The following is a 22802-nucleotide window of genomic DNA, read 5'->3' as shown; positions in this document are numbered from 1 at the left end:
CGGAAGTTTACGTTCGATCTGGACGAGGCATGTGGCAGCTGAGAGGAAAGACTGTGAGGACTGCATGGACGCCACCCGTTCCCGGGGCCGTGAGAGCAACACAATGAATTCTGTGTTGATAAACGCTGTTTTATCCCATTCCCCCAATTTTGACATTTTGTTTGAATCTCTGTGCTGGCAGACGGAAACGTGGCCAGTGACTGAGCAGGTGGAGGCTCTTACTGCTTTCATTGAGGGACTCGGTTGTCTTCTTTGTGACTCTGAAAGGAACCAGTTTACACCCACGAGAAAGCAAAGCATTATAGATAAAATTGAATGTATTATTTGGAAGCAGTGTTTGCCTCTTCTCTCCAGAATGTCTGGAGAAACTGGAGGTACGCGTAGCTGGGAAAGCACCGCTGCCGTCTGCCGCCTGCTGGGTGTTTGCGTCCCGCTATGCGACGAAGCTGTGGCGGGGCGGGTGGCTCTGGTCGTCCTGCCGTCACTGCAGCAACCGGAAGAGGAGCCGCCGCATAGTTTGGGAAAACTTAGTGTGGAGATTGCAAGCGAGGTCGTGGCTGCCGTTTTACCTGCTTTGTCGCGAGATGAACAACTCACATTGACTACGCTATCGACGGCCATGACCTGCATCAAAACTCTCCCCGATGAGTTTGTGTCTAAAATCACCACCCACGTCCTCCTGACGCTATTCAGCTGCTGCAGTGGTGAGACGCTAAACACAGTCCGTTGCTCGATCCTAGGAGATCTAAAGAACTGGTACTCCTCTGAGCGCTCAGCCGTAGTGACAGAGCGGGCACTACTGTGCTTGACCGTCTTGTCAGACCATCTGCTGGACCCTCAAGGTCTGAGCTCCTCCTCATCCTCCTCCACTCTTCTGTCGGATCCTCGTCACTGCCCACAGTTTTGGATGATGATCCAGGACGGGCTGATACACAGAGACAGTTTGTCACGCAAGAGGGCATTGTACCTGCTGAAAAGGTGTGTGTTCCTCTGTGAGGAGCAAGGTGTGGACTGTCCCAGCCTATTGGCGGAAGGTGAGATGCTCAGGTACACTAGTAACTTCAGGTGCACTGTGCTGTATGTCCTTCCTCTTGACCTTTCTTGTTTCAGACAAGATCTTGTTTAAATGGAGCCCAAAAAGAAGCACACTGCTTAGGAAGTTCTGGGACGACTTTGTCCTTGTGATGGAAACTTTAGAGGAAAATCAGGTAACTGGTTTACAACCAATTCATAGGTGGGAATTAAAGCTGTGTAAATAATTCTGCTTATTATGTCCTCTCTCTCTCCCTGTAGGTTCATGTTGTCCGACCAGTTCTTAACAGAATAAATTCATTAGTCCAAGCCACCGCAAATGAGAATCAAGGTATTAAAGACAATGAGGAAAACCCATATTATGTCCTGAGGTGTGATCTAATCATAATGTATTTATTTATTCTACAACAGGTTAATTTCCAGTGTCTGGAAACAGGCTCTTAGGTAGTTTCTAGTTAAAAAATAACTAAATCAGAGTGTTCCAATATTTTTAGATGAACAAAGAATGTGTTCATTTCTAAAATTGATTTTCCAGTGTCTTGAACATGAATTGCTGCAGATTCGATATTTTAAGTAGCATTGCATACTGTGATATTTTTTAATCAAAATTAGGTGGTTGACTTGGCGGGATTTATTTTCTTTTGTTTTACAATGGGTAATCAAACAGAAAATGTGAGACACTAAGATATGATTTCCAGACTATTTCATGAAAAAGGAGAAACAGATTCAAATTTTAAGGTCATAACTTGTTTTAATTACTTCAGCATTAAACATGTGAAAATATCAAAGCTGGAGCCTGACATCATTTATCAGAATTAATTCTAAGCAAACTAATCCTCCCCTGTTACCCTGTTCTTTGATTTATAGTCATCTACATTTTCAAAATCAGATCTGTACAACAAGCATAGCTTGGTTTTTTGCCTTCCATCTCACACTATTTGCCTTTTTTATTTTCAGGTCAGGGCCTTTTCCAGCCCTCCTGGCTCCTCTGTGTTTACCAGAGGATGTTCCAGAGTGAGAACAAAACCTTAATGAAAGAGGGAGTGTGCCACCTGCTGGAGCTGCAGCTTCTTCAACAGACAACATTTGCCGCAGCTTCCTCTCAGGTAACAGCTCAATGATGTTTCATTTTTATTAATTTTCTCCAGAGTTTATCATGTTATGATCTATAAAGTCACTTGAGGGTAATTGTGTGTATCAAATTTAACTTCTGTCCTCAGTTCATTGTTGGCCCCTTTATGGATGTTCTGTCTGAAACGTCGCTTTTCCATAAGTGAGTGTCTGAAATTAAATGATTAAGAAAAATCTATTAAATACAACATGAATCCGTTTTTAATGGGCACCACACTTAACAAACTGTTATCTATTGTGATATCTAGGTCACCTGGCCAGAGTTATGGAGATTGTCCCGAGCTTGTGGCTAAACTCCAAGTCTTCTTGACCAACTTCTTTTGTACTCTGCAACTGGAGGACAGAGGTGTGGAAAGAGGGCTTGTTCACAAAGCTCTTCCTGTCTTCAAGTTGCTCCAAGATCCATTTATCTCTGACTATTCTGTTCTTATTTTAGGCCGTGTGTTGCTGCAGATGATACAACACCTGAGCTCCAAGCACTGGTGCGCAGTGCCGCTCTTGTTTCTCTCTGAGGCTCTTTCCAAACTCCCTCCAAGCCCACTACTAGGGACTGATGGGCTTGCTGCTCTAAGGTTGTACTAAATTTTGTCAGTACTTTGAGAAACTTGATTGTCATCAACATATGGGATGTGGAACCACTCACTGTGTTGGTCATTTACAGTGAGGTACTGCGCTGCACAATGATCACACACCAAGTCCTTCTGAGAGGGGCTGCTCAGTGCTTCCTGCTAAAGACTGCCCTCTGTCTTTTAGATGTGGTAAGTCTTGATAAGAAAAACAAACATTCTGTGACGATTAGACTAGGCAGAGTCTGTTTTGTCCGACAAGATTTATTTAATTTATTTCACAAACCTGTTTCAAGCAAAAATGTTTATGTGTTGATGATTCATTTTCAAGTAATTTGGTATTTGTTTCCTCAGTTATTGTTTGATGTATAAAATGCTCAAAAACAGTAAAGAAAAAGACCAACAATTCGGCTTTGAGTCTTATGTGATGCCACTTTTTTTGAGCTGGACAACAGTTTATGAAGATGTGAATGATAGTTAATTGAATTTTACTACCCCATCATGCTACAAAGTGTAGCCAATTTCAAATACAGCAATATTTATTGCCAAGTTATAATAATTGGATGCTTTTTGAACTCTCCCATCCCTTCTGCGCTCATACAGATTTATCTTTTCAGAACAATGTAACCTTCCATGATATCTTCGCTTTCCTGATGCATTTTCGAACAGATGAATCACTCTGCAGAGGGACAGACCTTTGGAATCAGGTATGATGGTATGGCAGATACTTGAAGTAGTTAAGCGTAGCACATACCTAATGGTACATTAGTGTCAATGACTGACTTACTGCTACTTGATATAGTTCTGTCTTGCTGCAGGTTTGCGCCTGGCTGTCAAAAAATGAAGGTAATTTTAAGCCGCTGATAATGGATCGCCCTGGTGTTTGTAAAAGTCAAGTATCCCTCAGAGAATATGTTCGGCTTGCAGTTCACAACTTTCTTCAAGTCCCGGCAAGTACTGGTAAGTATTTTGTGAAATATAATTTATGATTTGGTTGTACTTTTAGGGTTTTATTTGAACTTGTTGTAATCCTCCTCAGGTCAGTCTGAGAAGTTACCTGACTTGAGAGAGGCTGACAAGTTGGCCAGATCTATTTTGCTGTGTGTTGACATGGAGAAGACCCGACCTGGAGCAGAGATCGCCAGAACCCTGGAGTCAGTGTTGTCTCCTCTGCTGGAAACCCTAAGCAGGGTCAGCACAAATATCTACTTACCTCTTCGTAAGAGTGACAAGAGTCTACAGCTCCTGCTCAGACTGTTCCAGCTTAGAGGAACACCATGGGATCAGTGTGTCAGAGAGGATCAAGGTTTGTAACGATATGCACATTCAATGTTAGAACTCCTGTTTCACCCTCATAAATATGCAGTAAATTAATCAAAAAATGTGTCGAGAGATACATATTAAGCTCTTTATTCTTCTAACTAAAGAGGATGATGTGATGGCTGCCATGGAGAGGCTCATTTTTGACCATGTAGATCCAATCCAGGAGTTTATCTTAAGGCGACTGTGTGGCGAACTCCAGGAGGTAAAAAGTACTCATTACTCCATCACTCCAAATAGTAGAAAGGCCCCTTTGTCACCTTTAACAGGTAGATTTGTTTTGTCTCTATAGCTTTTTGACGTGGAGCGCGCAGAACTCTATCTGTGTGTCATGAAACAAGTGACCATGTTCTATTCCACACAACAGCATTGCAGTCGATTTAAGCACACTTATATCCCTAATATCATCAAGTACAGCCTCAAGATTCTACAAGAACCAAACCATAAGGTAGGAAGCTAAACATATGTGCCTTGTTTTTTTAACTAGAGTGACTGCTCTGTTATTTATCAGTGCATTTAAATTTGTAGGTCCCCTCTGTGGCCGCCCAGGTTGCTCAAGTGGTGGCGATGGCATCGCTCTCTGTGGCATGTCAACTTATTGAGCAGCAAGGGACTGATATTCACTCTGACACCATGTGTATTCTGAAATCACTGAATGACCAATTCTATAGCCCAGTGTTTTCCTCACAAAGTAATTCAGCTCTGGGAAACTTCAATCGACGCTTGCTGAAGCCTCACATAGACACCTCAAGGTCAGTGATGTCTAACTGAAGTGAAATTGCTTTAAAACATAAACTGTATCAACCTTTTTTTTTTAAGGTCTAGGTAAAAACATTTTATGGATAAGATCTTTTGTACTGGGCTGTCAAGATAAGATGCAGTTACTCTTCCTCAGTGACGAAGGAGAGCAGGGTTGCATGCTTAAAGACTGGGGACGAACAGCTGCTTATTTCATGAGGAACCAATGGATTTGCCTCGGTTTTCTGATAAAGACTGTTGGGCTTCCTGAGTCTATAGAGCCGAGGTCCTCAGACATCCTAAAAGCTGCTTTGGCCAGCTGTGTGGAAGCTCTTGGTCTTTTGACCAATGACCTGGTGCTGCCTCTACTTACATTCATGGAGACAGTGTTGCCACAAGTGAGTACGTTTTGGTAAACTCTTAAGCGAAAAATACTGAGATGAGAATCGGTTTTGAATCTCTTTCCACTAATAAAGAATCACAGCCTGATATATTTCCAATGATGCGATATTTAATACCAGTTAGCGCCTGATGAAGAGGCCCTGTGTGTGGAAGCCGTGACTCAGACGTGGGGGCTGGTGCAAGGACTTAGCACTAATGCCCATGATTTCTGGCCTGCCCTGCATAGCTTCATCTCCATGACCTTTCAGCATAAACTGCTCGCGCTGACAGACAGTCAGGCACCACTGCTCACCGCAGCTATGAAACAGGTGACCCAAAAAAGGGCCCAGTGACCTCTTGAATCTTTCTATCAAACACGTTTTCTAATTATATTGACATTAAAATGCTCTTATTTATTTATTTGTTTGTTTTAGATCGCCACTGAATTGATGGAGCTCTCAGAGTCAAAGTGTGGAGTGTTCAGTGTGTTGCTTCAACACTGTTGTCAGACCTGGCTTCCTGACCATCAAGAAAGCTCTGGCCTCGATGATGCCAGCTTCTCCAGTGTTTTCAGTTACAGCAACATGCTCACAGAGGCTTGTGTCTATGGACCAGTGTTTAGGAGAGACCAGCGGTAACCATGGCTGCATTAACTTAGTTTTTCAGTATATTTCAATGGGGTTTTTTATCATGTATTAATCCTCCAAAGGCTCATCGTGGATGTCCAAGCATACGTGGAGCAACTCGATGAGGGGTGCTCAGCCAATGCTGTGATCGCAGGGTAAAATACGGTTGCCGCAGTGTCACACTCAATCATGAGCGTGACTTTAAATTTGAACCCTGTTGGTGGTATTTGCAGTATACATCTTTTTGATAAAGAACAACTGCCTTTTTTTCCAGTGATAATAGGGATGAACAATTCCCTCGCACATGTGTGCTGGCTTTCCTCAGCCGTCTGGATTCTTCTAACCCACTGCATGAAAGATTGATGGAAGAACTCATTGTCATTCTGCTGAAAAAGGTTGTTTCACACAATGACAAATGTATCTAGAAACACATTAATAATTCTCGTCAATTTTACTGCTATCAGCCAGCAAAGATGAGCCGTCTTCAAGAGAAATATTTTTTTCAATGAGTGAAAGATAATTAATTAACCTATTTTATGTGCAAGGAAAATCGTATTAATTTGTTATTCACAAAAGACAAATGCCTCTTTTGTTATGCAATACTCTGGGTGACTTGAGACGCGTGGAGTTCTTTTTTGTCTATTACGTACTTTTGGTATCAGTTACTTAATTTAATATATTAATTCTCACCTTTCAAATCCTGCTTTCACCGTCTCTCTGTAGGATGAGAACATATCAAAGTCAAAAATTCGATACTACAGCAATTCGCTGCAGCACCGTGTTAAAAACAGGATATGGCAGACACTGCTCCTATTGCTGCCCAAGCTCAAAGAGGTAAGATAAAAAAGCTGACCAGATCCCTAAAACATGAACGGTTTTTCAAAATATACAAGCACATTGTATTCGAGGAAATTGTACCTTACAGATTAAGGCGCTGAATAGATCAGAGTTACATGATGGAGGTTTGTGAAGGCCATTGCTTCTTTATTGTTCATGTAATTTCCCCAAGCATGTGAATTTATAAACCTACTTCCAAAACCGTCTCCCACTTATCAATGTATTTCGCCATCGAACAAAAAAAGTCAGTCTGTATTTGTGAATTTGTGGTGATTGCAATTTTTTCCCTGGGTATATCATAGGCAGCAAAGATATCATCATGTCAACCTCTTCTTGACCTACAAGTGCACTGGTTGACTGACATTTATTGCCACCCTAATTAATTTACCCATGAGGTCTGTTGTCTTTTGTGGGGCAGTAATTTTACAACTCCCAGGTTTATATGGATAGAAGAATGGTAGAATAGGCTCTAGACCGGCCTTCCTCAAGACTCTCACAAACCAGTCATGTATAGTAAATGCTATATTTGAGTATTCAGTAACATGGAATACATAAATATTGTTTTGTCATTTATTACATAAGAATCCTATTAATTGTTTTGGACAAAGTTTTCCTATGAAAACCCATGAGTATTTATTTTGATAATCAAATGTACAATATTGACCACTATTAATAAATGGCAAATGAGCATGTGTGTTAAAGATCTAGGGTTCACCAGCAAAATGGTAACATATGTTATATGTGTGTCTGTCCAGAGTTTCGTGTCGTTTTTGCTGAACAGGGTCTTCGAGGCTGGGTTCTGCAGTAACCAGGCTTCAGTCAAGTACCTGATCGAATGGACAATGATTCTGATCCTTGTTCGCTATCCTCAACACATGGACAGCTTCTGGGCCTGCTTTCACATGGTGAACTCTCCCTTGTGGGCACTTCTGCCAGAAAATTGAATTTGACTCAAACTGAACAGTAATTTTCACAGTCCCTTTCTACATGTGCAGAATCAAGAACGAACCAAGACGAGCATCTGCACCTTCCTGTCAGTCCTTGTGCATTTTAGCGTCATCATTCCATCACTTAAAGATCCGGTAAATGTTTCTCAGTTCAAACAGCTTTTTATTTTGTACATTCCTCCTTTGTATCTATAACATGTGCCTCTCTGTGCATTTAAGGCCATGCACTTGGTCAAAGCCGTGGGCATCATCCTGCAATGGTGCTTTAACCACAACTTCAGCGTACGCCTCTATGCCCTGCTGGCCCTGAAGAGGTTGTGGGGTTTGGTAGAGGTCCGAGGTGAGGCGGGGGCTGATGGTTTCCAAGCACTTTCAACTGTAGTCATGGCCTGTCTGAACCAGGCTGAGGCCATGCAGAACACCGGGTAAGAACGGGAAAGCCACAATATTTGCTAAATGCTCCACTGTGTTTTAATACAGAGATTCTTTAAGAACACAACTCTTTACCATTTTAGAAATGCCAACAAAAACTGGATTAGGATTCAAGAGCACTTCCTCTTTGGTGCCTTCGACCCAATCAGGGATTACAGTGTAGAGGTGTGTTTCAGCTGCTTAGATGGAACCTGAAATAATTGTTCTTAAATGAGTTTAAATGATTTAGTAACATACTCCCTCCTCCTTCCCTAGACCATTTTCCATACATTTCCCTGTCTGTCAGGGGTGGCTGAAGATGAGTGGATTCCGCCCCGGAAGTTTGACAAGTTTTCATGTTTCTCTGAAAATCCAACTTTTCCTTTGAGGAATCCTGCTCCTGACCTGAGTCAGCTCCAGCCTGGAGACTGGATCCAGCAAGACAAAAGTTCAGTGACACGACAAAGGTGTTACAATGGATTGGACCCTTTGGATTGGAGTCTTCACGGTGCCTATATCTTTCAGGTGACGAGGATAAGGAAGAGCGCTGGACTGATGTGCAGAAAAAGATCACCCCATGGAGATTGGGGATTCAGGACCAGGACCCGGAGCTTCAGCTGGTGTCACAGAAGAGAGTCGCTCGGCTGGGCAAACTGCACGGCGCTCTGGTGGTAGTTGCCTCACTTATAGACAAACCCACCAATTTAGGAGGTAAGCACAGAAATGCAGAAGAGAAGGCTATTTATAGGCAAGTTTATTCTAGAGAATTGAAGTAATAATTATGTAATTTCAGGCTCCAACAGTCTCAATGGAGTCACTATCAATGGATGTCACTAGACTGTCTCTTGGTTACTCTTATCATGGTTTACACAGGAAAGATACAGCTTTTCACACTACAATCTTCTACACATATGTGCTTCAGTGGTGTTGTCTCACATGATAATGACTCAGTTCAATGAGAATTTGTTTATAGATTTAAAGACCAATTTTGAAGACTAATATTGGAGCTCTGTGATATAACTGAGAATATTAGCTTTTCAGATCTGAAATAGGCCACTTGATTGCAATTGCAGCAATCGCTTTTTCCCCTTTGTTGCTTCTGGAGCTGTAGATTCATTGCTGCAACAAAGGACAATATCCATCTTTCTCTGGCACCCCCTCATAAAGCCTTTATCAAACATCATAAAAAATGTAGACTTATAGAAGGAATCTCTTTTCTTCATTGAGAAGTCCTAGAAAGTGTTGCTTAAAGTTATTTTATTGAATTGAAAACATACTTATTTATATCATGCATTCAGATAGAGAGCACTTTGGTTAGTCTTTCTTCTGATACTTCTGTAGGCCTGTGCAGGACCTGTGAGATCTTTGGGGCCAGCGCTCTGGTTCTGGACAGCCTCCGACACATTACTGACAAACACTTTCAGTCCCTGAGTGTGTCATCTGAGCTGTGGCTTCCACTGGTGGAGGTGAAGTGCTTTACCTTTCACTCCGCTGACCATGATTTCTACTCTTCCTCTATAATAGCTTTTCCCCACAAGAAATACAGAGAAGTGGCAGCATCTTCCATAAAGTCCCAAGCAACACTTGTCTACATGTCTACTCTGCTTTTAATAGCCAGTTCCAATCATGAAGTTTTGATTTTAGCTAAAATTGTGGGTCTGGCAGCTCAGGGGGTTTTATGTTTAATATTTCGTTTGTTCTTATTGATTGATAGCTATATATCATTCAGACGCCACGTTCAATAATGAGCCAACCTGCCCCCTTTTCCAAAATAAATGTAGTACTCATTATCATCGATTGTAGTCTTCAAAAACAAGATAAATTTCAGTATCAGAGGGGAAATTTTGAAAATTCTTATTTGACTCCGGAACTGCCGCTCACAGGGGCACAACCTAATGTGACAATAACAACACTATTTAGTGTCTATTTTGTTAAATTGATGTCTTAAACACTGAACTGTTCAATATTTTGCATTTCTACTGTAAATTCCTAAACTGTATCAATCTGCCCTTCAGGTGAAACCATTAGAGCTCACTGACTTCCTGCAGGTGAAGAAGAACGAGGGTTATTGTATCGTCGGTGTGGAGCAAACGGCCAACAGTCAGAGCCTCCAACACTACCACTTTCCTGAGAAAACGCTGCTTCTTTTGGGGTATGACGCTCCCATTGAAATTCTGCGCTAGTCTTGTTTTTTTTTTTTTTAATCCAGGCGGCCACCTTCATACAGCGACTCCAAGAGATAGAGGAGTAAGCTGACAAGGTTATTTAACTTTATCGCACTTGTTTAGTGTTTTCCTGCGGGGCCAGGTGCACTCTGCTCTACTTCATGTTAGGACTTGCTGGGTAGTAATTGGCTCTCCCACAGGAAAGGAGGCCAGGAAATTAATAACACAAAGCAACATAAGAAAATGGTGGCTGTTGCAGCACCACAATCCTCGTCGACGGTAGTTTGAGTCACCGTATTACCGAAAGATCCATTGATTCAACCTCGTCTTTTAAAGCTAATTCCGTCATGCAAACGGGCCACAGACAGAGAGAGAATTAATAATTATCACATCTCTCTAGGTGTCCCACTTTGTTTCGCCTTGTTGAGTTGCAGAGGTGTGAGTAGCACTGTTAGACTGAACACACTATATGAGCGAACCGCCAGTGCTTCCCGGGCCGTGCTCAGTCTGGCACAGCGTGGTTCCACCCTAATCTCTTGCTATTATCTCACTCCATTGTACTCCCGATGATTTTCATCAAATCATGCTTTCGTTGTTTGTGGCACCTGCTGTAGACCCATCGGAGGCCACCCTCATTACCTTTTAATGTTTGACTTTCCTGTCTCACACTGATGGACCCTCTGTATATCCTCGGCTGATTGCAGACTGCACTTATGAGTCATCAGTTCAAAGAGGCCCCTCCTAATTATTGTGCAGACCACAGAAAGACAGATTTTCTATACCATCAAAAACAAGGGTTCTTGAATTAACTCATTGTTATCGTTAAGCAGAAGGAAAGCTGAAATTAAAAACACAAACACAATCGCATGTTAGGGGTCAGGTTCAGACTGAGGTTTATAGATTGACAAACATTTTACTTGTTGTGAAAAGGAAATCTTTATTGTGCGGTGGATTTCAAGGTTTTGACTTTTTACTTACATTTCAATACCTTTATCGTTTTTTAGTTTTTTTCAGACAACACATAAGCGTGTTGAAACTGCTGCTGGTAGCAAACTGACAGCTTTCTGTGAAGCTGATTGCAATAAAACAGTGATGTAATACTGCGGCCTCGCTGCAGTAGCCATAAATATAGACATCAGAGCAAAATCCACAACATTCACAGCTTTTTGTGCACGTGAAAGCATTCGAGACAAATGGAACTTGTGCTCTCGGGCCAGTATTAGGAAACACCCTTAGAATGACAAAGCTCAAGCTTCCAACAACAGCATTTAGTTAGTACAAACTTTCAAGTGAGTAGAAAGACAAACGCTCAAAAAACCTTTAAACTCACATACTGCTATTTAAGAGGTGGCATTTCACTTGCCCGCAAAGCAACATTCCATGTATGTGGATTGTAAAACATCTCATTTAATGGTGTCAAACTATTCTTCGAAAGACAGGCATGACCTCCATGAGTAGTTTTGTTGTAGAAGCTATAGAATAAGTGTTCAATAATTCAAAAATACAGAATTATGAATATGTTTTGTACTGATGTTTTTGTACAAATATGCTCTACATCTCTTGTCTCCACAGTAATGAGCGGGAAGGTATTCCTGCCAACTTGCTCCAGCTGCTGGATGTATGTGTGGAAATCCCCCAGCAAGGGATCATCCGTTCACTTAACGTGCATGTCAGTGCTGCCTTGCTAATTTGGGAATACACACGCCAACATCTGACATCTGGCTCAAATGACAGAATCTCAAGACAGCCGTAAAGGAGAAATCTGCCGATGTAAAGTTGCAGTATTTACATGTGACGCGATCATCTTCCCTCAGAGTTAACATAATAAATATACAATGTATTGCCTTCCTTAATAGGAATATATTTTACTCACAGCTTTAATTGTTAGTTTTTTTAACTACTTTTTGTGTTTTAACTTCAAAATCTTTTGACAATAAAATAAAAACAGTATCTATTCTGTATCTTTACTTATACATGATGGCAAATCCTCAAACAGTGATGGCAGGAGGAGGAGATTGAGACTATAGTTGATCCTCATATATTCACACCCCACCCCTCCAAAGGAGACAGGCAGTTCAGTTCACCTGGTGACCATCCAGGGCAGAGGAGGAGGAGGAGGAGGAGATGGAGTTCGTTTGGTACTGATTATCTTGATTTCCCGTCAAGTGTTCACTTGTCACTCATGGGCTGAAGAGTGCAGTTTCTCAGAGGAGTATGGAATTCCCGAATGTCGAGTGGTCGGAGTCCGAGTCTCCAATCCAGGTAGAGGCAGTTGTCAATGCAAGCCGGGTGGCTGGCCAGGGAGCCGGCTTAACCTGGCAGACTCGGCTCCTGCTGGAGATCCTGCTGGTGCTGATGTGTTTGGGCGCTGTGACAGGTATGCACACGTACATACACATGCGGTTATGTATTATGTGTTCTGACTCAGATATGTTTTTATTATCTTTCGTCCGTACCGATGCGAAATTCTTGTGATAAAGCCATTTCATCACCATGTTGCCTTTTGCTTCTGTTCACTAAAATTCCCTGGTTTTATAAAGTCTTGGCTTAAAATTCTAACTTTGTATTCCCAAAACAGCCTCATTATCGCTGAATCTGCCTATGTTATAATTGTTATTTTTTACTTAAATGTTTCAGAAAACTTAATTATTGTTATCATATTTCCTAATGAAAATAGAAGTACAAGATATGGACCCAATTTTAGATATTAGGAATCTGTTTGAACATAACTATGGAAATGAGGCACTGAATTGCATAAAATACAGTTTTAATTTCTATTCAATGGTAAATGTTTCAGGCCATATTCCTTCCATGACACTAATATTGACACTTAAAATATTTTTCACCTATAAATGTACTAATTGATGGCAGCACGATGGCATAGTAGTTTGTGCTTTTTGCCTCTCAGCACAAAGGACCCTCGTTTGATTCCGACAGGGGACCTTTCTATGTGAAATTTCCATGCCCTTCCTGTGTATGTGTTTTTTTTTTGCACTCCCATAGTGCAAAAAACTTAAATGGAAAATTTGAAAAAATGCCAGGATGCAATTGCAATTGACTGGCGACCAGTCCTCGGTGTACTCCGCCCCTTGCCCGATGGAAGCGTGGATAGGCTCCGGCATCCCCTGTGACCCTATGTAGGATAAGCGGTAGATAATAGATGGATGAATGTACTAATTGACTCCCAATTTAAGGATACAGTCACCAGCTCTGTCAACCGATGTGTTTTTGTACAGGTAACATACTTGTAATAATCATTGTGGCCGCCACCAAGACTTTCCACTGCGTGACATCGGTGCTCATCATAAACCTGGCCATCAGTGACCTCCTGGTGGGCGTCGGAGTCATGCCTTTCGTGGCGTTGTCCATAATGAGCCATGGATGGGTACACTGCGCTGTACGTCACAGTATCAATGATTCATTTCTGCAGCCAGCGCGGCCCTTATGTTTGCTGCTGACGTGTTGCTCTCTCTCGGTTAAACAGGACCTGTGTTCGTACGTGGGTTACACCTCCTCCGTGTACTGCACCGCATCTGTACTGACGATAGCGGCCATTGCTCTCGACCGTTACCACTCCATCATAAACTGCCTGCGCTACACCTCCCGCTGCACTCTGTGGAGGACCTGTGCCGTGGTACTGTGGATCTGGCTGCAGGCTCTGGCCACCAGCTGCCCACCTCTGCTGGGCTGGAGCTCTGTCAGCTACGTGGTACCGATGTACAGCTGCGCGGTCAACTGGGCCAGCAGTCCCAGCTACACAGCTCTAATGGCCGCGCTCTCATACCTCGTGCCGGCCGTCGTCATTCTCTTCTGCTATGTGAACATTGTCAAGGTTGCCCGAAGCCATGCCAGGAGGATTCACACTCTGGAGGGCTCTGTCACACGCAGCCAGGATCCAAGTTCTGCCTTCCCTACGGTCCATCCGTCTCAACAGTACTGCGGGAGGCAGCACAGCCCCGCTGAACTCTTGTTTCATGTGAGTGGAAATATCATATCACATTTCAGCAGGGACGACGGAAACTGTGGCACCTCCACTTACCCTGCTTCCACCACAGAGCTGACAAGCTCTTCATCTAGACGTCTGCTCTCCCTCTTCTCTCAGAGTGCCTGCCAGCCTCACAACACCCATGGGGTTGTGCGCCTCTTCCTGGTCATCTCGGCCTTTTTCCTGTGCTGGACGCCTTACATTGGAGTAGCTCTGGTTCAAGCCACAGAAACGGCAATATCCCGCCAAGCCAGCCTCGTGCCGCCCTCTGCCATCACCTTTTCATATTGGCTGGTGCTGCTTAACTCTGACATCAACCCACTGCTGTACGCGCTGCTCAGCAAGCGCTTCCAGGGCGCGCTTCAGGGACTGAGACAGAAGCTGAGAGACCGCCTGGGGGTCGCGGTCAGCAGGGAAAGGGAGGTCAGACAGGAGGGTTACGAGGGCACGAGTAGTGACCCTTGCACTCTGACCACCAACCATCCCGGTCCACCGTCCAGGACCGAGAGCTATGAGGAATCAAAGTATTGTTCCTCTGTTTTTACTGTGAGCTCAGAGTTCATCCGTCAATCAAACGGGCAGCGTTGCACGCTGTGTCACTCTGAATACACCCCCCCGCCCTGCGCTATCTTGCAAAACTCTGGGCATGACAGGACGGTTGACTGCCTGCAGGTGCCTTCTCGGCCACATGAGGGTGGAAGACTGCCTTTCTCTGGTCTGACAAAGGAGCGGCAGGCAACTTTCTTCTATGGTCAGATAACTGTGAGAGTGGAACATGATGTTTGTTAGTCTCTTTTTTCGAAGCCGAACTAAGAAAAGGGGGGGAAAAAAAGAAACCTGCACAATCAATGTATTGAAAAGATTTTTTTATATAGTACATGTGATTACACTTGAAGACACCCAACAGAAGATCTAATAAAGCCATCGTTTTATTCACACTCTTAATAGTTCTTCCTCAAATGTGATAATCATATGTTTCATCTCAGTGTAAAAATCATCATTCCTTACAAAGGTTTACATTTATGTCTAGCGATAATTCCAGAGGAATACAATATTATTATTTATTGTCATAGAGAATGACAATGGGAAACAGTGCTAATGTATTCTATTGCAAAACAAAGAAAAGGCAGTGAAGTGGACTTGTCAGCTGTATCTGCTCATAGAGGGTGTGCATTATAGTCCAACTGATGTCACTTGTTGACCCTGTGGGTTCGTCTGCAACCAAATGCATCCATAGAAAAAAGTACACTACTTTTAAGAAAAAAAGATTGCAACTGAATACACGAGGGCTAGTATTTTAAGAGTCTTTCTGCAGCAGTCTGGTGGCACCGTAAGAAGCAGATAGCACATAGCGAGCATGTGGGTGAGTGATGTTCATACATTCACAACAAGGCAAAGTTTCCAGACCAGAAGCTTGACAAGGCGTTTGCCTCCATTTCTTTCAGGTACACAACGGTTTTTAACTTGCCTTGGAGATGTGATCAATGAAATCAGGTATTGGGGAAACCCTTTTTTTCTATTTGAGCTATTGTAATGTGTAAACAGAAATTACTTAAAGAACGTTTTCATTATAATAAAAATGATGCATTTTATTTGAAGGTGCCTTTTTTGACAGTCAAGGACACCTCCTCTGACCCCCTTCCCCCAAACTTCCCATTGTCTCCTTAAACCCCCAAAATAAAGATTTTTAACTGATAATTGCTGCAGATAAGAAAAAAAAAATCAAAGGGCAGCTCAGTAATCTGTATTTTATAAAATAGTTAAATGGATGGTTCAATTATTTTTAAAAAGGCCCAATTGAATTTTTATAAATTATTTTAAATGTGCTTGGTTTTTTTTTCCATCCAAATATTGGAATTACTCTAGATATGAGTCATGAATAATCAATAACAAGTAAGATCTGCTTTCATGGATGAACCGAAAACACCTGCTAATGACAATCCAAGGCTCACGCGGTGGAAAGTTTGGAATAAGACTGAAGATCTCGTGACCACGACGGTGGGCCTGGCCAACGGGTGTCAGCACTGACAGTTTGGGATTTTAGCCCCAGGAAACCACAACCACAGGGGGCCAATCAGGATGGTCAAAAAGGATCAGACTTCCTTCAGCTGACTGGACCAGAAGGTGCAGCAAAAGCTTCTCCAGCTCAGATTGATGCTCAGATATCCAGACAGGTCCCTTCACACCAGAGGAGCACATCTTGTCGACAGCTCCAGGACATCCAAGGTGTGAATTATAGCTATGTACAGTGCAAACAAGGGAAGGTATTTGTCATGAAGTTAAACCTGAGGGATGTGACTCTAGGACTCCCTTTTTTGTTTTCAGGCATTCAGCATTTTTAGGCATTCTTCTTTGGATCAGTAAGTGTGTAAATGTGTACATTTCGAAGCCAGCAAGTTGAAAACATGTTAGGCCTTTTTTCTACAGAGCTGAAAAAATATCAGGCAAGATGGTAAGTCTTCCCAGGTTTAACAACGTAGGGAACCAAATGGAACGATTAGGAGGTACATAAAATGTATCATATTGAGTAATATCTGGTCATTTGGTCAGAAGATTACATCTGATATAAGTCCATGCACCAACTCTGATAAATTCTGAGTGGAATGGACAGCGAATGAATGACTGATACACAATCTTCCCCCAAAGCCAAAAATGTAACATATGAGAGGCAGTTCAAAACTTTTCACCCGGGAGGCTGCATGAGCAGAGCAGAGCATCAGCCAGGATGTAGTGACCAGATGTGGCAACATTGACAGTAAGCTGTCTCAATCGGAGTGTGTACGTCTGCGTTTATGCTAACATTTCATGGAGTCAGTGTGCAAATGTTGACATGGAGGTCCTGCCTCGGCCTCTCCAATTGAGCCCCGTGGCGGCTCCTGCCTCTGCACTGCCCTCTGCTGGTTCATCGCGTTTACGCAGTCTGGTGCTGAGCTGAATGATACACTGGTCCCAGTCCTCTGGTAAGAGCAGCATGAGGAAGCCCAGGCAAATGATGAATACGGCAATGAGACGCACTGTGTTGAAATGGATTTCACATGTGTAGAAGTCCACCACTGTAAATAAATGGAGACAGATTAGAGCAAAATTGGTAAACAGAAAAATTTGTAGTTTTTCATTCTTTAGAAAATTCACTAAGGCAAAGTTATACATAGAATTCACAATATGATATAGCGCTATGTTCATTACTTAAATAGTCAGACCAATATGCTACATTTGTCAACAAATAGCTGTTTACAGACGGAGTAAAGCTGCAATGGCTTTCAGGTTGGACTTCATAAAAACCTTATGTAAAAACATTTAATTTATGAACGATCCTAGAAGTTAGTTTTACATTCATGTAAAATGGCAGTGGTCTTTTATATGTGGAAATCGAGTTTAATGTAAGATTACGTTTTTCAACAGGCTTTAAATGATACCAAGGAACGACCCTTACAGGCATTTACAGGAACACTCAGGACGATGCCCAGGGAGATCAATGTTGGGTATGTTATCGCAATGCCAAAGTTCACCAGGACGTTGAAAGCTGTAGGCGGAAGCACAATCACTGCAGTGTGAAAGTGTTAACCTACTGCATATGTGATTAATGGCATAGTCGACCCGGACATGAAAATTCAGTCAGTATCTACAGACCAGCATTCAGAGAAAAAGTCAGGTGAAGTTTTTAGTTCACAAGAGATAATTTTAGATATATCAGCATAGTGTCCCTCCAAAACACAGAGAGACTGAAGTAAACACTTTTGAAATGAATAAATAAATCAACAATAATGATAATAATTCAATGATAATGATAATTCAATCCATTTTATGTATTTTTTTACCTCTCTGTCCCTTTTATTGTTTTTATTTTGATTGTTTCTTTTACATTTGCATTTTGTGTATGTGTCTGTATGGTGTCCTTGAGTCAAGCTAGGCACTTTAAATAAAATGTATTATTATTATTTTCATTATTATTATTATTAATGAATTTCCCACAAAGTTGGGTGCCTTAATACTGTTTGCCTAGCATCACTGACATATCAGAAAGCCAGCACAAGTTAAGAGACTATTTGGAAGAATTTCTGTTGTCACAGTTTTCCTCTTTTTGGGGGAGAAGCTAAAACCTGTTTAATTTCTAATTGTGATTTGTTGACAAATTAAAATCACCTGACCATCTCTAAGCATGACATTGAGTACAAAATTGAATTTTCTTTTTTTCAGTCACTATGGTGTTTTCGCTTTAACAACTACAGTGTGAAGTTGGTGTTCCGTTTCCATACCAAAAAGCAGGCCAGAAACCCCACAGAGGTAGGCCCAAGGGATGTCTTGTGGTGAGCTTATGTATTCCACTTGTGTAAAATACAGGATAACTGGCACAAAGCTGATAAAAACAAAGTTGGCGCTTCCAACAATGGTCAGAAAGAGTGCAGCCTCCCCAAATTTGGCACTACCAAGGATCATCTTGAAGAGCACCTGGAGATAAATATGGAGGACATTAAACAAAGACACTTGACCGTTGTAAAATACATGCTGCGTCTTAAATGTTTGTTTATCACATTATGCAGCACAAACAACAGGGCAAAGACAAGAATAGCTGGTATCTACCCCATGACCTCCCTGATCAGGACATCATAGCCTGAAGCCATACAGACACACACATAACCTCCTCTTATCCTCCGAGACCTGGTTACATAAGTTGAAAGCAGGAAGTTCAGGGTTTCTTATGTAAGAGACAAAACTATTCTCACTTTTAATCCCGCATCTAAAGATGTCACTACAACCAAGGTGTATGAATAAGTGGGGACCATTTGATTTAACATAATCTTATAATTCCATAGCAAAAAAGTACCTTGTAGAGAGCTGACATTGAAGCAGAGGTAACAACCAAAGTAATGCCGATGACTGAGTGACTGTGGAATCCATCAGCATAGGTCATCATCACGATACCTGCTATGGCTAAGATAGCAGCAACTATCTGCAGAGAGAGAGGAACAAAGGAGTGACTACATGCGGCTCACAGTGTGATGAGAAAGATGCCTGAGCAGCAGGCACACATGGCACCTACTTGGTATTCATGCCAGAAAATCACAAAGCTTGTCCCTTATTAATATGGGATTTATGTTGCATTTAAATTTTACCAACAAGCAGACAAACATAACACCTCGATGTTCTCAAATTATAAGAACAAACACTGGAAACACCGGACAGGAGCTGCCTCTAGTGTTGAGCCAATTGTCAGACATTGATTTGCTCTAAAGTGCCATTACGGTATTTACATACCACATAACTTGCTTCACCCACCAGCGCCTCACACACTGTACACACATTCTCTGTCTCTGGAATTATAGCAGCTTAAAGACACACAATCTCCTTCATCCAACCTTGAAGCAGGAGATTCAAATTTATTTTATCGTCACGATTTAACATTTGGTCGCATACCTTTATAGCCGTGCATGAACATGGAGGAGAGGACGAGGCAAAAGTCCAGCTGGGTGGATTAGCTGTGCATTACGGAGGTGTCAGGAAGATAAATGAGCCATGTGTGTGTGCTTGGGCGAAACCTCCAGGCACCTTCGGCAAAATGGCTCTTTTAAGCACCGCAGGCTGCCTGTCAGTCACCACTACAACTTTCATTTCTCGCGACAGCTGCTTACAGTGGTAGTGACCGTGCATGTGTTTGGGTTTTAGTATATAAAAATGTTTCAGCATATACAAAATCATAGGGGGGGGAAACCTCAGCCATTTTTATTTTGCAGAAATAGCTACACTTTGAGCGGCATGTGATTTGACTGTGAATTAATTTGTTGCATTTAACATTTAACATCTGACAATGATACACGTTTCACATCAACAGAGGCTCTTTATGCATTACATATGACCTGTTGACGTAACCTACCATAGATTTTCCACCAACTTGACTCAATGAAACAGAATCATCTCTATGTCTGTCTCAGATTACCACTAAAACTGTTCCCATTCAAGATTCCCCCAAGTTTCAGAAGGATTGTTTAGCTCTCTCATCTCTCTCTCTCTCTCTCTCTCTCTCTGTCTCACTCACTCTCGCTCTCCCCTTATTCACTTGCATGATAAACTCATCCAAGATCGCTGCATTGCTGCAGACATTCACGCACTGCAATACCAACCACCAATCAAGCATGAGAGAGAAAAGTGGAGAGTCAGGGGGTTTGAGAAAGAGAAGCAGGATCATCAGGGCCTTTCATCACAGATTATGTGGGTGTGGAGAGAGGGGCAACACTGGGGAAAGATAGGGTTTTGCGTATGTCAGCATATAAAAAAGAGGGGGAAATCCATTCTGCAGAGAGCAGGGTGGCTACATATATGAAAACACCTAAGAAATCAACGGAGAGAGGAAAATACCTCTATTTATAAAACTAAAATCCTCCTTTGCTGCTGATCTCTTCTTATCCAGAGACAAACAAACTTGAACAAACGGAGACACAAATGAGTAGACACACTTGTAGACCAAAGAATACTGTCATAATATTGGACCTCTCCCAGGCTGATATAAAGATACCCTATCAATTGTGATTTTAATATGTTACAGACAAGCGTATTGTATTATCCAATCTAATTATGTATCTGTTATTATACAGCCTGGCTTCTATAAAAAGCACTGTTTATCTGATAACGAAAAGTTGTCTAATTATTCATCTTGCTGCTACTCAGTTTCTCTCGAGAAGTGTAGGCATATTGGAAAAAATAAAATCACTCACACAGCCACAAACAAAGCGACTCACCCTGACCCCCATGAAGCGGTCTCTGAGCACAATCCAAGAGAGCAGGAAGACAAAGGCCTTGTTGCAACAGAAAAGTGCAGAGACATCTGTTGTGTTGATCTTCCTGAGGGCCTGCAGGTACAGGTAATTGGTGAAGATCCACAGCAGGCCAAAGGGAGCTACCTTGGTAAAAAACACCCTGGGGGTCAGCCCATCATCCCCAAAAAATCTACAACATTCCCTGTAGAGAAAAATGAGACAGGGACAGTGTTATAGCAAGATGTGTTGTGACTAATTGAGGAACTGAGTTGGCTGTATTCTTGAGAGACTTTGAACTGACAGCATTTATAGAGCACAAATAGTTGTGTCTGAACAAATCCAGAGAAAAACGACTGCAGTGCAATGTCCAACTATTATGTAAATGAAAAATTCATTCAAGTCAATTATATAAATTGATTTTCCAGAGGTCTTTCCACTTTTCCGAGTCAGAGGCAATGAATTTGAAATGTTTAAATAAATTTCGTTTCAGTCTTAGCAGCTGTCGTAAAGTGAAAGGAAAGCCCGGCGATAAGTGATCAAACTGCCTCACATTATAAATATAAGTGCGTTCCTAGTCTCAGCCAAGCAAAGGAAGTGGATAGACACAGTTTCACAGCCAAGTACACTAAAATACTTTTAGCAAAAGAAACACAGCGTAAAATATTGGTAATAAGCTGCATGTGTAGGTAGAAGCACTTTGAGCGTTTCCTTATTGAAATTGTTGCTACAAGATCAAAAAAAATGTTGTATCGTTAGTAAAAAAGTCCAGTCAATGTGCAGGAAATTAGGTTTATAAGCTATCGCTAAGGAAAATAAAAAAGATCTAAAGATTTTTTTTTTATAATTAAACACACAAATGGTGAATTTATGACTTGTGGATAAGATCTTTTTTAAATAACACAGTATATAAAATAAACGATAGAACTGCAAAACACTTTACGTGTCAGTTCTGGCGTGTGTCTACTGAGAACACTGTTTACTTTAAAGTGTGACAGCAGCAGGAAGGAAGGAGCTGTGCCATCTCTCTGTATCAAACCCCAGGTGAAGCTGTCTGTCACTGGACAAACTGCCAGGTGTTGTCAGTGTGTCCGGCATAGGAGGAGACGTGTACACCATCTGGGATTATACCTATCACTCTTCCTCTCTCTGTTTAAACTACACTGTATTGAGGACAGAGCTCCTCACCCTCTTAGAAACCCTGTTAACTTGAGCATGTCATAAGTCTCCTCCGCAGACAGAATAAGTCTGATGTTTCGTCTTTAGTGCACTGGATAGGGAATAAAGAAGAGCAGGGGAGCAGTGGGACAACTGTTTAGGGTTGAAGATTGAGGGGTGAGAGAATAGATTGCAGATGTTGGTGGTTAAAGCAGCTTAGGGTGGACAGCGACCAAATGATCCAGATGACAGACATGCTGACAATGTCCGGACTTAATGCCTGCTATATTTTGTAATTAATACACGCTCACTCTCCAGAGGCACTCCTGCTTAGTTTTTAGTTACAATACTCAATGTTGGTGTAATCTGAGAGTCCACCACATCACTCCATTAGCAATAGAGACTTACAGAAAAAAACTATCTGTAATTTACATATATTAAGTGGCTGTGTCAGGGCTGAGTATATCCAGTCAATATTCAATGACAGCCAAATATATCTAAGGTTAAGGGGATTGAAAGCGGAAAAAAAAAAACAACAAAACACCTGCACACAGAATGTGAAGGAAAACAATGACCAACATCATGATGCCGATACGTCACAATCAACATATACAATATTTTCTTAAATCCCTCTTAAAAATGTTGCATATTTGTGTGCGCATCTCTGTGTTTGTTTTGTTTTATGATTGTATTCTCCTCTCATATGTCACACTGTGCCCTTTGACAGCATCTGGGCCTGAGAAACAGAGAATCAGC

At 41.9% G+C, this 22802-nt stretch overlaps 3 protein-coding genes across 5 annotated transcripts in view; 2 read left to right on the top strand and 1 right to left on the bottom strand.

Annotated features, from left to right (window-relative positions):
• The first annotated feature begins 33 nt into the window (after positions 1–33).
• On the top strand, positions 34–12113 carry tarbp1 (TAR (HIV-1) RNA binding protein 1). The gene is made up of 29 exons (XM_086168085.1): positions 34–1034; positions 1111–1208; positions 1294–1363; positions 1990–2138; positions 2253–2305; positions 2412–2509; positions 2600–2735; positions 2825–2921; positions 3347–3436; positions 3548–3689; positions 3769–4035; positions 4157–4254; positions 4342–4497; positions 4578–4801; positions 4945–5185; positions 5309–5497; positions 5603–5802; positions 5878–5949; positions 6069–6189; positions 6518–6628; positions 7387–7536; positions 7627–7713; positions 7798–8003; positions 8094–8175; positions 8266–8437; positions 8515–8700; positions 9331–9455; positions 10005–10141; positions 11727–12113. Exons 1-29 carry the CDS (start codon positions 65–67, stop codon positions 11905–11907), a joined length of 4908 nt encoding a protein of 1635 aa, XP_086024211.1. The 5' UTR covers positions 34–64; the 3' UTR covers positions 11908–12113.
• A 141-nt stretch (positions 12114–12254) lies between these two features.
• LOC147236397 (5-hydroxytryptamine receptor 1D) lies at positions 12255–14984 on the top strand. Of its 2 annotated transcripts, XM_086168106.1 has the most exons (4): positions 12255–12531; positions 13391–13551; positions 13639–14130; positions 14257–14984. In XM_086168106.1, the coding sequence occupies exons 1-4, from the start codon at positions 12369–12371 to the stop codon at positions 14926–14928; spliced, it is 1488 nt and encodes a 495-aa protein (XP_086024232.1). In that variant the 5' UTR covers positions 12255–12368; the 3' UTR covers positions 14929–14984. The 2 variants fall into 2 exon arrangements, with proteins under 2 accessions (XP_086024232.1, XP_086024223.1); XM_086168097.1 differs by having other exon boundaries at positions 13639–14984.
• Positions 14985–14988: 4 nt separating this feature from the next.
• slc35f3b (solute carrier family 35 member F3b) overlaps positions 14989–22802 on the bottom strand; it is a 45785-nt gene continuing 37971 nt past the window's right edge. For both annotated transcript variants that reach the window (XM_086168118.1, XM_086168125.1), the window contains 5 exons: positions 20874–21093; positions 18965–19090; positions 18396–18588; positions 17573–17662; positions 14989–17192 (listed from right to left, as the gene is read on the bottom strand). In XM_086168118.1, the coding sequence (XP_086024244.1) occupies positions 16951–17192; positions 17573–17662; positions 18396–18588; positions 18965–19090; positions 20874–21093 (871 nt within the window). In that variant the 3' untranslated portion in view covers positions 14989–16950. The remainder of the gene's footprint in view (positions 17193–17572; positions 17663–18395; positions 18589–18964; positions 19091–20873; positions 21094–22802) is intronic.

Source organism: Fistularia commersonii, chromosome 2 (genome assembly GCF_037954325.1).
Source record: "Fistularia commersonii isolate RoL2024-O1a breed Wild chromosome 2, RoL_Fcom_v1.0, whole genome shotgun sequence".
Classification (NCBI taxonomy): Eukaryota; Metazoa; Chordata; class Actinopteri; order Syngnathiformes; family Fistulariidae; genus Fistularia; species Fistularia commersonii.
Note: the sequence above shows the minus strand (reverse complement) of the source record. Positions and strands in the feature narration are given on the sequence as shown.

Bases quoted from the DNA above. Each gene is read 5' to 3' on its own strand.
- tarbp1 (XM_086168085.1), top strand. From the start codon at position 65: ATGGACGCCACCCGTTCCCGGGGCCGTGAGAGCAACACAATGAATTCT. The intron at 1,364-1,989 runs GTATTAAAGACA...TTTTATTTTCAG, and splicing joins CACCGCAAATGAGAATCAAG to GTCAGGGCCTTTTCCAGCCC. The intron at 2,139-2,252 runs GTAACAGCTCAA...TTCTGTCCTCAG, and splicing joins TTGCCGCAGCTTCCTCTCAG to TTCATTGTTGGCCCCTTTAT.
- LOC147236397 (XM_086168097.1), top strand. From the start codon at position 12,369: ATGGAATTCCCGAATGTCGAGTGGTCGGAGTCCGAGTCTCCAATCCAG. The intron at 12,532-13,390 runs GTATGCACACGT...GTTTTTGTACAG, and splicing joins GTGTTTGGGCGCTGTGACAG to GTAACATACTTGTAATAATC. The intron at 13,552-13,638 runs GTACGTCACAGT...TCGGTTAAACAG, and splicing joins ATGGATGGGTACACTGCGCT to GACCTGTGTTCGTACGTGGG.